This window comes from Myotis yumanensis, unplaced genomic scaffold, assembly GCF_028538775.1.
Source record: "Myotis yumanensis isolate MYYU_CA2020_CCGP unplaced genomic scaffold, mMyoYum1.0.hap1 SCAF_7, whole genome shotgun sequence".
NCBI lineage: Eukaryota > Metazoa > Chordata > Mammalia > Chiroptera > Vespertilionidae > Myotis > Myotis yumanensis.
Window position 1 is genome coordinate 36,809,190 of NW_027223758.1, and position 14,234 is coordinate 36,823,423.

Here is a 14,234-nt window from a genome sequence, read left to right on the forward strand (position 1 = left end):
CTGTAAAATATCAATAAAATATATTTTTAACAAAACAAAAAAAAAATATATTGATACATCCCAATTTTTCCACATCTAAATGAACTAAAATATTTTTTGCCAATTTTGTAAAGAATCAGCATAGAGGAATTATATTACAATTTGGATTATCTTAAAAGGTATTCTTAAATTAATTTGGACTATTTTAGAAGATATTCTTTTTTTAAATAAATATATTTTTACTGATTTCAGAGAGGAAGGAAGAGGGAGAGATAGAAACATTGACTGGCTGCCTCCTTCATACCCAACATTGGGGATCGAGCCCACAACTCAGGCATGTGCCCTTGACAGGGATAGAACCGGGGACCCTTCAGTCCACAGGCCGACACTCTATCCATTGTGCCAAACCAGCTAGGGCTAGAAGATATTCTTAAATTAGTTTGAAATACCTTATTTTAAAGAAATACTAGAAATGATGGTTATTCAAAAACTACTTTTTAAAAATTTATTGACAGGAAGGTAGAGAGGGGGAAAAAGGGAAGGGTAAAAGAGAGAAACAATTCATTGTTCCATTTATTTATGCATTCATTTGGTTAACATTTTTTTGCCTTAAGAGAGTAGAAGGGAGGGAGACAGAAAGAGAACCATCGATGTGAGAAACATCAATTGGTTGCCTCCTGCATGCGGCACCCAGGGGATTGAGCCTGCAACCGAGGTACATCATGACCTTGGCCAGAATCACATTAGAGATCCTTCAATCCATGGGCCAACGCTCTATCCACTGAACCAAACTGGTTGATTCTTATATGTGCCCTGAGATCAAACCTGCAACCTTGGCATTATTGGGATGATGATGCTCTTAACCAAATAAGCTAGCTGGTCAGGGCCAAACTACTCTTGACATGAAGTAAAATCTTCTGAAAATGTTAATTTTTTGTTATACTCACCAAGAATTGTTAATGCTCTTAAGTTCACTGGCTAACACTAACCACTGAGCAAACGAGCCAGGACAGAAAATGTTAATTTTTTTTTTTTTTTTTAAATGTCAAAATTAGCGTGCTCGCCCTAGTCGGTTTGGCTCAGTGGATAGAGCGTCAGCCTGTGGACTGAAGGGTCCCAGGTTCGATTCCAGTCAAGGGCATGTACCTTGGTTGCGGGCACATCCCCAGTGTGGGGTGTGCAGGAGGCAGCTGATCAATGTTTCTCTCTCGTCAACGTTTCTAACTCTCTATCCCTCTCCCTTCCTCTCTGTAAAAAAACAATAAAATATGTATTTTTTAAAAATTAGCGTGCTCTCTCTCCTGGGAGCTCACCATACCTTTCCCTCCCCACCTCTTCATACCATATAGGCGTGCATCTCCTAAACTCTTGCAACCAGGGGAGCAATGAGCAGCCACAGCTCTCCTGGTCTAAAGCCATAAACCTGTCTCCAAGGCCCCCTTTTCTCTAACTATTCAGTGAGCCAAAGCAGCTCTGCCTAGGCTCTCCCCTGTTGCTTATTCTACTCTAACCCCTAACTTGTTTCATTGTCCCCAACTTTAATAAATGTACTCTCAAAAAAGTCAAAATTGTTCAATTTGACAAATTGCAAGGAAAAAACATGTTCGTGGATGCTTAATAAACAACTAAGAGACTATTACAAATCAATAAAATTCTAGATCAAGTTCTCAAGTCTTTTTCATGAAATAGGTTTTTAGACCTTAAGGCACAAAAAAACACTACAGCACAACACTAAGCCAACAGCAGGTTTCCACTATTATCAATGATCAAAATCTAAAGCAAGAAAAAAAAATTACCTGTGATGCCTGTACTATGATTGGCACTCCTAAAACACGTTGGCCAGTTAATCCTATTGCTAGAGGCACTGAGCTAACATCAACAAACTCCACATAAGCAATTCCCTTGGACCGTCTTGAATTTCTATCAGAAATCATCCTCACATCTCGAACCTAAAAAGAAAACACACACTTAACACAAGGTTGTTTCTGGAATCATCCAGTATAAGCCATTCTAAATAATAATTTCAAAAACAGACAAGAGGCATATTATTGACAAAGCAAAGGTGCGAGCCATTAAAATTTTTTAAAGATAAGTACAATTGTGGGCCCACTTCTAGCTTCTATTTTTTGATAAATGTGGTAACATTAATCACCTCCAACATTTATTAACTTCCAAGAGAGGTTAAATAGAAATGTTACAAAAAATAAATTCTGTATTTAAATTCTACTAAATCAAAAGGTTTGTGTTTAGATGTCTTCCATTTTATGTCATACTGACAATTATTGAAATGTTTCCAATTTCCACTTATATGACCTCCCTAAATAGGCCAAGATTACCTTTCCTACTGTTGAAAAAAACTCTTCCAGATCCCTTGGCCGAATTCTTGCTGCCAGCTGCATGCAGAAAACTGTCCTTGCATCTCTTTCCTCAGGAGTTAGATTATCAATAGGTTCCCTAATGGGAGAAAGAAATACAGCAATTTATAACTTATTCTTGTTAAAATACATTTTCAGTAAACAGAATAAACTCTGATGATTCTATCTTTCTAGCCATCTCTCTAAAATTAATAAAAACATTTTTTTAAAACAGGAAATTATAGTAGTGGGCTACAATTTATTCATTATTACAAACAGCCTTACATTTCTAAATTTAAAGAAACTAAAGTGCCCAAGGGAGAAAATAAAAGCATAATAGATGAAATTTACTTTTATAAGTTTTAAGGAAAATAAAAGTATCTATTAACATTATCAATTATGAAATATTCACTATATGGTTAAGGTTCTAAGTGAATCCTTCATGATACAAGCATAAACATGGTCTGTCTTATCCAAAAAGACGACTATTCTAAAATACAAATTTATTCTGTATTCTAAATAACTCTAAAAAGGTCCAGCAGTTTGGGGGCCTTTTATTTTGAACATTCTCAGGAATACTTTTGAAATACTCTATACAAAATTCTGGTACATCCCATCGAGAAATCAACAAGTGATCTTAAAAATATTACTGTAAAACAGAGATACAAAGCTGGACTAGATCCAGAGAAAGATAACTAAAGGGAATTTTTAGAAAGAAAATTAAATATTAAAGAGTTAAAAACCTCAATATCTGCAAGAGCTTTTAAAATTGAGGTTTTTACCAAATCCTGGGATATTAGAATATACCAAGTAACAGGATAAACTCAAAGTTAAAAAGTTTCCTCAAAGGCTGGTCGGCGTGGCTCAGTGGTTGAGCATCGACCTATGAACCAGGAAATCACGGTTCAATTCTGGTCAGGGAACATGCATAGATTGCAGACTTGATCCCCAGTGTGGGGTATGCAGGAGGGAGCCAATTAATGATTCTCTCATCATTGATATTTCTATCTCTCCTTTCCTCTCTGAAATCAGTTAAAAAAAGAAAGGTTCCCTTTAAGGGAAGGCAGAACACCAGTAAAGAACAATGCTATGAATATAATGCTGCCAATATAATAAAACGTTACGTGAACAAAATGGTAAATTGGACAGGTAAGTCTTACGTTTATTTAAAAGGAAAATAACCTATAGAAACATTGAAGAACCAAAGGCTACTACTTAAAAACCAGTCAACTTGGTTAAGATTTATTTATATGCAATTAAAAGGAAAGCTGTTGAAAATTTAGAAATACATTAGGACATTTAATATGGTCCAATTTACGTAATGTCACTAAATTTAGCAGTAGTATAAATTACAAAAGCTGTATAAAAGCTAAAAGTTCTAAAGAAATAAATAGTGACAACAGCTACCTCACGGGGCTCTTGTCTTTTCTGAATGGACTTTTGCTTCGGGAACGTCGTCTGCTGCAAAGTTAAAAAGTTTCAGAAGTTACCCAAACAAGTACACCACATTAGTTCCTTGAAAAACAATTTAAACAATTCAGAAGTATGTTTAAAAACCTTAATTTGACGCTATGAGGCAACCCAATCTTTCCTCGGATGGCACTGTTAAATTTTGGTCCGGAGCTAAAAAGGAAACACAAAATTACACTAGTTACAGGTTTAGGGTCTTGCTAAGATCACGTTCATGTGCTCTCCAGCAAGCTTAACATTGTTTAGGCTGCTTCTTTTCCACCTCAATTATGAAGAGGAAATAGACTTTTTAATTCTATCCCAAGCAAACTGCTCTTACAGTTATCCTGGACCACTGAGAGGTGCCAAGACCAAAGGTTACAGCCTCAAAATTTTTAAATTCTGAAAATGCTCATTCTTATTTTTAGTCTATAGTTTTTAAAAGATTACACATTTATGAATACATTCCTGAGGTTTAAGAAAAACATAGAAGTCCTTACTTCTCTCACACCAGAAATAACTAAAGTTAACAATTTGGTGTGCATCTCTGCACATCCTTTCTCAGGAACATACATATAATTCATGTTTTCTTAAGAGACTTCTTTAAAAAATAGGAGACTATTTATACATAATCATGAAACTCCAAAATTCCATTTTACAACAAATCTCAGGGACTGCATAAAAACACATCTAGCACATCATACTTCACTTCCCTGTGGCAAAATATTCCATAGTAAAGATGTGAAGGAAGTTCAATTCTTCAAAAACACTTTTTTTGAGGACTTGACATATTAAAGGTTTTAAAAAAAAAATCAAAAAGACAACTATTCTAAAATACAAATTTATTCTGTATTCTAAATAACTCTAAAAAGGTCCAGCAGTTTGGGGGCCTTTTATTTTGAAAGACCAAAAGAAACTAAATTTAAGAGACAAATCAATGTCCCTTAGTGCTCATCCCGTTATTCTTTTCCAGAAAGGTAGCAAAATGAAGTATCTAGTGGTCTGTGACCCACCATTTGAATTTGTTTTCATGAGCTACACATGTTCCTAACAACATCCAAGCAATTCCAAATAAATGATTTTGTATTAAGTCTTTGCAATTCAAGTTAATACTGATAAGAATATACATTTACTGAATAAATTAAAAGTTCAAAGAAGCATGTATAAATACTTTCTTCTCCCTTAATTATAAAAGTCCCAATTTTTGCCTCCATAGTTAAAATCACCTGAAGCCAAATGTAAAAACTAAATCATTTTTAAGTTAGACCAGGATCACAGGATGACTTTGAGCATTCATCACCGAACAGAGAGCACTTTAGCAAGTTTATGAAATAAGCAGCTAGAATGAACTTAAAAAACAAAGAGTTCAATTCTTTATATTTTAAAGACTTAAGAACCAGAATCAGAACTCAAAGTGATAATAACTTTAATGGCTTCAAACACCAAAACATTTCATGAATAGCAGTATGATGGGTGCTTTATTTACATTCTCTTCAATTTTCATTAATAGTTTTTCTGACAATTGTTACCTTTCTTAAAAGTTGAGAAAACTAAAAAAAAAAGTTGAGAAAACTAAAGCTTAGTGTTGACTTGCAGTAACTTGCCCAAGTGGCAGAGCCAAGGTTCTGATTTTGCTGTTTGTCTTTGATTTCTACTTTCAACATTTCAAGTTTTAAAGTTAGAAGTGTTAATTTTAACATACCCAGTTTATAACAGTATGTTTATTAAGAGGAAAGCACCAAGGACTCTTAGATTCAATTCTTGCTTTTACCAGTTATTTACAGTTAACATGTTTTTAATAACTATATTAAAACTTTGGACCTTAAATAGCCACATCCAACTTTTTGTAGTGATTGAACCTTCAAAGCACATTTAGTGCTTTATTTAAAAAAAAAAGAACCATAAATACAAACAATGTGGTAAGCCCCCAAAATCGTCTTTATCCAGGAGCATACACCAAATTCACAAAGGGTCTGTCACTTCAGCTGTAAACAGCCACACAGATAAGATTACTGTTAACAAATTACATACTTGACTATTGTAACTTACATCCACCTGAGCTTTAAACTTTTAAATAAATTTATGTTCAGTTAATGTTCATACACCAAGTATTTGGCATTACATATCAAAAAAAATATTTTAAGCATTCTAATGCTTTAGTTTGGACTGGCATACAGTTCTAAAATATTTTAATATAGAATAACAAAATAATCTGTATGCCTAGAGTAAAACAGATGTATTTGCCCACAAATAGTTTTCCACTTTACTAGTCCTTCTATGCCAAATATCCTTATTTAATGAAACACTCTTTTCAGTAAAATTTCACAGTTCAAATCACTCAGGTTAAATTGCTATCTGGATACCCAGCAAAAGACTCTCAAACCAAAATCATCATAATCATAGTTACATACTAAGGACTTCTGTAGCGGCCTCTGAATCTGCGATCTCGACTTCTTGAGCGGCTCCGTCTCCTTTCTTTGCTTCTACTTCGCTTCCTTTCACGGCTTTTGCTCTTTTTCCTTTCTCTATCTCTGCTTCGCTTCCGTTCCTTACTTTTGCTTCTTTTTCGTTCATGACTACGACTTCTGCTCTTGCTTTTTTTCCTCCTGAGAAGAAAAAATGTCACCATTATATTGCAGGTTTAAGAATCTGCCAAAATATACTGCCTTTTATGGTCAGAATTTAAAAAATCTGTTTAAAAACTTATTTTGCTTTTTTAATATCATACAATGATACATAATCATATTATGGAAAAATAATTTCTAGGTAAGATAAACACCCAACCTTTACTTTCTAATACCAAAAATCAGCATTTGACAAAGAATCATTTGAGAGAGCAGGGACTATTCCTGAGAGTCAGCTGCAGCTCTAACAAGAAAAAGGTCTTATCAGCAGATAGAGATCAAAACTTGAACTTTTAAATAAAAAAAGTTCATCTTATAACTGGCCAACAGGTATTACTGTAATCCACAGCATACAGTAATAAGTCAAAGTTATAATAGAATATGTTAACAGTTAAATATTAATGTTGGACCACATATAAAATTTTCCATTAAGTACATTAATTTTCCTTAAGCCATTTTTGACCCAATTTATACTTTAAATACTTTCAACAGCCATGCAAACATCAATATTTTGGTTTTTATCAGCAAAATTATAAGGAATGACAAAGGACAAACTATTCCAGTAAAATGTATTGACACTCCTAGACTTTATTGTAATCATTTCAGATACTTTCTTTTGAAAGTTTTGAGTATACCGGAATATGGAGTATGCCTTTTTATGCCAGTTTATACAAGCCTGCGGGGTGCAATAAAAAACAACAATCAACATCTCTATACATATTTATTTATTAAATTATAAACTCTGAAAGGTAAAAAGCCAGTCAGTCATCTTTGTGTTCAGTTCTGTATTTTTCAGTGTGCCATCACCCAACTTTTAGAGGTGCCTTCAGATATTTCAGTATAAATTCAAAGACATTTCAAAATAAACTTATTCCACTAAAATGTCAATTTGTAATGGCTAAAAGATTGAACATTTTGACAAGTCTACATCATTTGGAAATTTCACTTAACTCTTTAGTCCTATCAAAGCAAAATTAGCACAAGAGCATTGAAGTCTGCCTCAGAGAGAACCTGTAAAGCAGGTCATCTTAGAGTGCATTGAAAATAGAAAATGAAGACACCCACCTTCTGGAATCTTGAAACCCACACTCCAATCACAAGGAGATGTAGAGCTTTCCAAGGAGGCAGAAACTTTTGTCTAAAATTTCAAGATAATCCACCTGACTGTCAGAAATGTATATGCTAGGTAGCACACGACAGAAAATTAGGCTACACTCATTATTTATATAGAAGTCATCAAAGCAATGCCCAGAAGGGCAAAAGATAACATTCCAACTTCGTTGCCTGAAAAACCTGACACTATCTATTAAATAAGTCTGTGCAATAGCTGTAAGTCCTAAATATAATCAATTAGAGGACAAAGTAAAAAGTAACTCAATCTTCCACAAATAAGACAAAGTTTTATTTTGCTCTGCTCATATATAGCCCATAGTAGAGAGGCACCAAACCTATTTACCTCTTTTAAGACCTAAAACTTATTTTACCAAAGGAAACACTCAAGTATTGGAGAATTAATTTCAACTTAAGGTCTTCCTAGGTCTTTTAATGAGTCCCCACCCACATCTGAAGGCAACCCCAGACAGGTAAAAAGACAGCAACCTGATTAAGACATTCAGAATATACCATTCTCTGCATAAAAGCCCAGACAAAAACTTAAGGGTGCAAGAAAGCAGTATACTTCTCTATAACGATAACGGACTGCAGCTTCAAAGAACATAAGTTAACTAAAGAAGGGTTATAAAAATCCATACTAATAGTCAAATCCTGTTACAACTTAATAGGACTTTCCAAAGTCTTTAGTGGCAGTGGAATTTTGTACTGAACATCATTGAAGTAAATGGTCCACTGGGCTGGGCCTTTGGACTTTTGGGTTATATGGCCTCTGCTGAAAAGGTGTTTTGCTATAACTGGATTTGACCTCTTCCATGTAAGAAGATCTAAATTTTAAATGCAAAGTACTCTGGAAAATAAGAAAAAAAATAGAAAAGTCATTTATTCCAAAATTTATAGATAATCCACACCACAGTAGCCAATATATTTCAACTGTGTTATTTTATTGTTATCCCCTTTTTTTATTAATTCTGAAAGAGCTTAACTGAATAAATGGTTATTTAGACTTGGCAAAACTGGTTACACTAACAAATAACATTCCCATGAAGGCAAGCTCCAGTACTTGATGTCTTGCCAAACTCAGGGGTATATAGCTCTTTTCAAAGTAGGTCAATTTAGAACCAATTTGTGTTATATTAAACTTAGTTCCTTTTACTATTAGAATACAAATAAGTGTATGCATTGAGAATCAGAATATTTTTTTTCGTTTTTTTAGAATTAGTATTTTTTAAAAGAAAACATTTACTATTCTCTCAATTCTCAGAATGTGTATTTTCTTACTACCTTAAAACAATCCCACCCTAGCCCATTTGGCTCAGTGGCTAAGAGTGTCGGACTGTGGACTGAAGGGTCCCAGGTTCGATTCCAGTCAGGACACACGCCTGGGTTGCGGGCTCAATCCCCAGTAAGGGGTGTGCAGGAGGCGGCGATCAATGATTTTCTCTCATCATTGATGTTTCTGTCTCTCCCTCTCCATTCCTCTCTGAAATCAATAAAAATATTTTTTTTAAAAACCTATCCTGACACTCAATTACTTTTTAGACAATGAAGTTTTAGGATGAAAAATGCAAGGTGGCACCTTCCTTTGATTGACTTAACTTACACTAAAAAGTAATCACAGAGCATTTACTTGTTTTATATTATATCCATCACCAAACAAAAATTTCTTCTAGATAACTTTGAAATTAATTTGAAGATAATTCCATTCAAAAAGTGGGTGAAAGTTCCTGACTGAATAAGAGAGCCATTTATTTAATCAGCTACACATAGTTGAGGCTGAGAAGGCTGACAGAGAAATAATCTGTACACCTAAAAGATATCAGAGAGTAGTTGGGAGTGTTTTGAAAAGTTTTCCTCTTAAACAAGGGAGATCCCTACGGTCAATTACAGAAAACTGTCCATTCTATTTAGTCTCATAAGACTTTTTACGTTAGATAAAAAGGCCACTAAGCATCAGTCACTGAATCCTTGTAAAAGCTTGGTGGCCTTAATGAGCTTAGATGCAGGATGAAAACAAGTAAAACTGGAGATGGTATTATCAGCAAGGAGTGACATCTGAGAATGGTACAACAAAGGTCTGTGCCCTAAGTGTATTTCCTCATTCTTACCATACTTAACTATGAGTTTTACTCACTCACCAGGCCCGATTACCTAGATTGGATCATTTCAGTCATTTCATATGAATATCACCCCCTTCCTAAGTTTTCTTGGATTACAGAATTGCAAATTAGAACCATTAATTAGGAAAGTTTACTCTGTGAAAGGTCTAAAACCAGATGACATTAAATCATGCCATGACTGGTTGATTGCCTCACATATAGCAATTCAAGACTAAACCCAACCTAATACCCATAATCTATTGTGGCTAGTGAAGAACAGACTCCCACAAGAAAAAAATGTAGGACGTTCACTACATTTTACATCACTTTTAAACCATTACTACTACATTATTTTGAGGAAATTATAATTTAAAAAAAATGTGGGTAGCAAAGCCTGAATAATCCCACCTGACAATTTTTTCATCTTTTTATGAAATTTTATCAACCTACCTAACAAAGTTGTTGTGAAGATGTTAAAGTAGTATATTATAAAAAGCACTTTCAACTCTTAGGAGGAAAAGAGCCAAAAAATAACCAAGGAGTGGCTATTTAGCATCATTTTTCATTATGTATTAAGAGCTCATGAACATGACAAAATAGTTTAATACATTACAAATATAGGTTAACAAAACAATTTAATGCTTGTAACATCACTCATCTTAGAACTGAAAGGAAACTCCGAGAATAGTATCCAACCTTATAAAGTAGATCTAATTTATACTGTTACTTAGAATTGTATCTACTGTATATTCTGTAGCACTGAGTTACTATTTTGGGTTACTCATTAACTCAAATAAATTGTATCACTAATTTTTTAAAAATTCCCCATTCTTACTATTAAGTCCAATTGAGTTTAAAAAGTTTTAAGACAACAAAAGCTATGTAGGAGGAACGTAAGTACTTAAGTATGCTACAGCATTAGGACAAAAAGGGCCTTTAATCAGCAAGGATCTTAAATAATTCATAGCTCTGAATCCTTCAGTAATTTAGAACTAACAATCCTTTCCCTGGCCTGATTATTTCTTACTTTGTCTTCTTCCTAACCCATCTTCAGTGGATATTTTAGTATAATTGGTAACATCAATAAAAGAGACAACTCTCATCCAAACTGTCATGGATGTACTTGGAGGGGAAGGTGTCCAAAAGGTCCCTGAAACCATATCCTAAAATCTAGGGAAAGAGTCCATAGTTTTATATCCTCAAATAGTTTCTCATCCCAAACGATAAAGAACCACTTTTCTAAAAGAGGAAAAGAAAAGTTTCTGAAGAGAATCTTAGTTTGATGCTTCAGCCAGAGGAACAAAACTTTAATAAGATCCCAAACACATAAAATTCCCCCACCCCAGGTCCCTTCTTAAAACTTACTTTTTGCTACGTTCTTCATGGCCATTAGCACTGCTCAACTTGTTCTCATCCTAAGCAGGGTTGATAGAAGAACATCATGAGGACGAAGTGGTAACATTTCAAGTTGTCAAAGGGTAAAGGGAATAGGAATAAGAAAATACAAAACAATTTTAAAACTAATTACTTATTCATATTTTAACATGGAAGGCTATAAAAAAATTTAGATGGGTATGTGTTTAACCACTTTGTTGCTTACAATTAAGTCATCAAGACACAAAAATAAAAAAATACATATTAACATGTTAAATTTTACTTTCTTATATAGATATTAAGTTATCCAGATTTACAGTATTGAAGTAAATAGAATTTCTTTAAAACATGAATGAAGTCCTGTTTTGAGTTTTATTCCATGTTCTATGGTCCCTTTGGTCAGTACCATGGCTCTATTTCTGCCTAAGCCCCAAGTGGCCATGCTAGCAGCCAGCCACTATCGATTTCCTGTGACCGATGCCATTCCTGAGATCTTCGCCCATTTCCGTTGGAGGGTTGGGACTGTAAGAGCTTGATGCCACCTCTGTCACACATCTCGCCCTGAAGCAAACAGGGATTCACACTGCTTTAGTAATGTTGACTCTCAAGAACCCAAGAAAGTCAATTAATAATCCACCAGTCCAACCTAAACATTTCCTACTTCCATACCTGTTTACATGGAATTTCATCCATGTTAAACTAAGACACAAGAATCTTAACATTAAAATATACAACTCTTCAAGAGTCTTAAGCATTACAAACTATGTACACTATTTAAAGCTATAAAGAATTCATCCAAATTGGTACCACATGGTCGTGCTACACACTCAAAAACAAATGTATTATTTTTAAAAGGTTTAGCGCAATGTTTATTTTAAAGTTTGATTACATGAGTTAATGGAGTATAACTGCTAACTTACAAAGCTTACAGTTTGTGACACCAGTGATAATGCATGCATACTGCTATTTTCACCACCAACTGGTGAAAGAATGAAAAGACACTTTATTTTTACTGTGATACTGAAATGGGTCAAAGACTATGATTATTAGCCAAAATAATTCCTTTGTAGTTTTTAGTGTGAAATATGGCAGGGACTAATTAAAAGTAAAACAATATGGAGAACAGTAAAACAGTCATCAAGTGACTCTAAGTTGTGATACTGCCTCTTTTGCTTTTTTTTTTTTTTTTTCTATTCAGGGATCCAAGAATTTTAGTAATTTTAATTGAGCAGCAGTTCATCACCTGCCTGTTTTAGTTTTTAATATCACCAGTCTTTTATATGTATACATAGAAAAAATTTTAAATCTCACCCATTTCTTCTTGTAAGACTTAAATATTTGCTTGCCACAGACTGGTTGTACTTTGTGATTCTTGGACCCCTGCTATTTTCCCAAACCACTACATTCACCTTTTTGCTATACCAAACTGGAGCTGGTAATTCTTAGTTGAGTCATTTTACCTAGGGGACCACGGTACAGCGATAAGTCACTCAATTACTACCTTATGATTGACAGTTCACACTGGAATCAAAGGTGAATTCATGGGAGTAGAGGTGAGATATCGTTAGGCAAGTCTACAAAGAGAGATAGATGGGCATTTATTCATCACGCTGAAGTGAAACTACTGCACAATATTATTACATCAATAGCATATATTTACTTTTGTAAGTTATACGTAATGCATCTCTGATAAGATAAATCAAGAGGGCTCCGGGGAGGTTAGTTTACATTTCAGCAGTAGTTTCGTGAATAATGCTAAATTAAGAAATATATAAATCTCACCAACATGTTTTTTCTCACCTTCTTGTAAGGAGCCTCAAGCATTGCTTCAATATCAATATCGTCTGCCATTTTTCTCTAAACGCCTATGAAAACAATAAGGTAATTCTATGAATAAATATTCTTCTATTCTGCTCAATGTCTTACTCGAATATTACAAAACTTCAGAAAAACCTTTTCAAAAGCCAAGGCACGATGAAAGTACTTTACCAGGCTTGGCAATTAAATCTGAAATGCCTCTAAGACGGAACACATGAAAGTCGAGGAAATGTTCGACTTTACAAAGTCCGCAATGAACTCCAAAAACAGAAGCCGGGAATCTCAAGCGAGAAGGCCTCTCTCCGCGCAGAACCCGCGCTGCCATTTTAGAAGCAGGGGGAACTGCCTCGGTTGGGAGGGGTTGGGAGCCATGGCTGCGTTCGGCTGGCGCCATGTTGGGAGGTCGCGGCCGGCCCAGGCCTCCAAGGGGCTGGCTACCATCTGCCCGAGACCTCGCTGGGGTTCGTCCCACCCAAAACCCCTGAAACATACCCGACCGGAAAAGAAGGGCGCGGTCGTCAAAATGGGGCCGCTTTCTCGAAAACCTGCCCTCCCCCCGTCGCTAAAGACCGCCTGAAAGGAGCATCCGCAACCCAGAAAAGACCCATACCTCAAAAAAGCCTCTGACAACACTCCGGTCAACCACATCGCCTTACCTGCGCGGGCTTCTGGGCCCCTGTGGTGCTCGTGCTCGGAGAGGAGGGCTGCCGCAGCTGCCGCCGCCGCCGCTGTTGCTACAGTTAAGTCTCTAGGCCCGGGCCGCGGTACGCCCAGCCCGGATTTCGGGCTCCGAGGGCGGGTAGGCCCGAGCGAATCTAAAAGAAACAATGGGATTAGGGAAGCCGCGCGGGAGTGCAGGACGGAGACTTCGGCAGCTCAGGATCCAACCCTGCGACAGCGTCCGCAGACTCCCTGAAATGGCGGCCGCTGCTTCCCCGTACTCACATTCACTAACACGCATATACACACAAACACACGGGGTCTCCAAGAGCCCTCGGCACGGGCTCTCGCGAGAAGCTGCACTATTTCCAGACTGAATAGGCCGAAATATCGCGAGATCTAAGAAAGGCCCTAGCGACCATAGCCCAATCTCGCGCAATGATTGCGCCATAGATATTCCCATCCCCCTTCCAGAGAGGCGCCCTTGACTCCTCCCTCTGGCTTAGCGTCTGTATCTCGCGGGACCGCGCAAGTTGCTAGAGCAAAGGCAGTTGGTGCAATTACTGTCAGTCTTTTAGAAAACTCAACGCTGAGTGGAACTCTGTTGTCGCCACTTCCTCGTGGCGCCTCCTTACAGCGATCTGAAGGTTTTAGCCTCAGAGCCAACCGCCCCACCCTCCCCTGGGCCTCCCACCCAGATGTCTGTCAAGGTCGCCCGCCATAAGGCAGCCTAGTCCATATGGCGATCGTGTAAAACTGAAATAGTC

The 14,234-nt window shown here is 36.3% G+C and overlaps 1 protein-coding gene across 4 annotated transcripts in view; it reads right to left on the reverse strand.

Annotated features, from left to right (window-relative positions):
* RBM39 (RNA binding motif protein 39) overlaps positions 1-13,762 on the reverse strand; it is a 30,159-nt gene extending 16,397 nt beyond the window's left edge. For 2 of the 4 annotated variants that reach the window (XM_070420219.1, XM_070420218.1), the window contains exons 1-8: positions 13,464-13,761; positions 12,790-12,854; positions 10,981-11,030; positions 6,194-6,388; positions 3,891-3,956; positions 3,741-3,794; positions 2,316-2,433; positions 1,776-1,928 (exon numbers count right to left, since the gene is read on the reverse strand). In XM_070420219.1, coding sequence (XP_070276320.1) covers positions 1,776-1,928; positions 2,316-2,433; positions 3,741-3,794; positions 3,891-3,956; positions 6,194-6,388; positions 10,981-11,030; positions 12,790-12,840 — 687 coding nt within the window. In that variant the 5' untranslated portion in view covers positions 12,841-12,854; positions 13,464-13,761. Of the gene's footprint in view, positions 1-1,775; positions 1,929-2,315; positions 2,434-3,740; positions 3,795-3,890; positions 3,957-6,193; positions 6,389-10,980; positions 11,031-12,789; positions 12,855-13,463 lie in introns of all 4 variants that reach the window. The other 2 variants (XM_070420221.1, XM_070420220.1) reach the window with 1 other exon arrangement.
* Between the last annotated feature and the right edge of the window lie 472 nt (positions 13,763-14,234).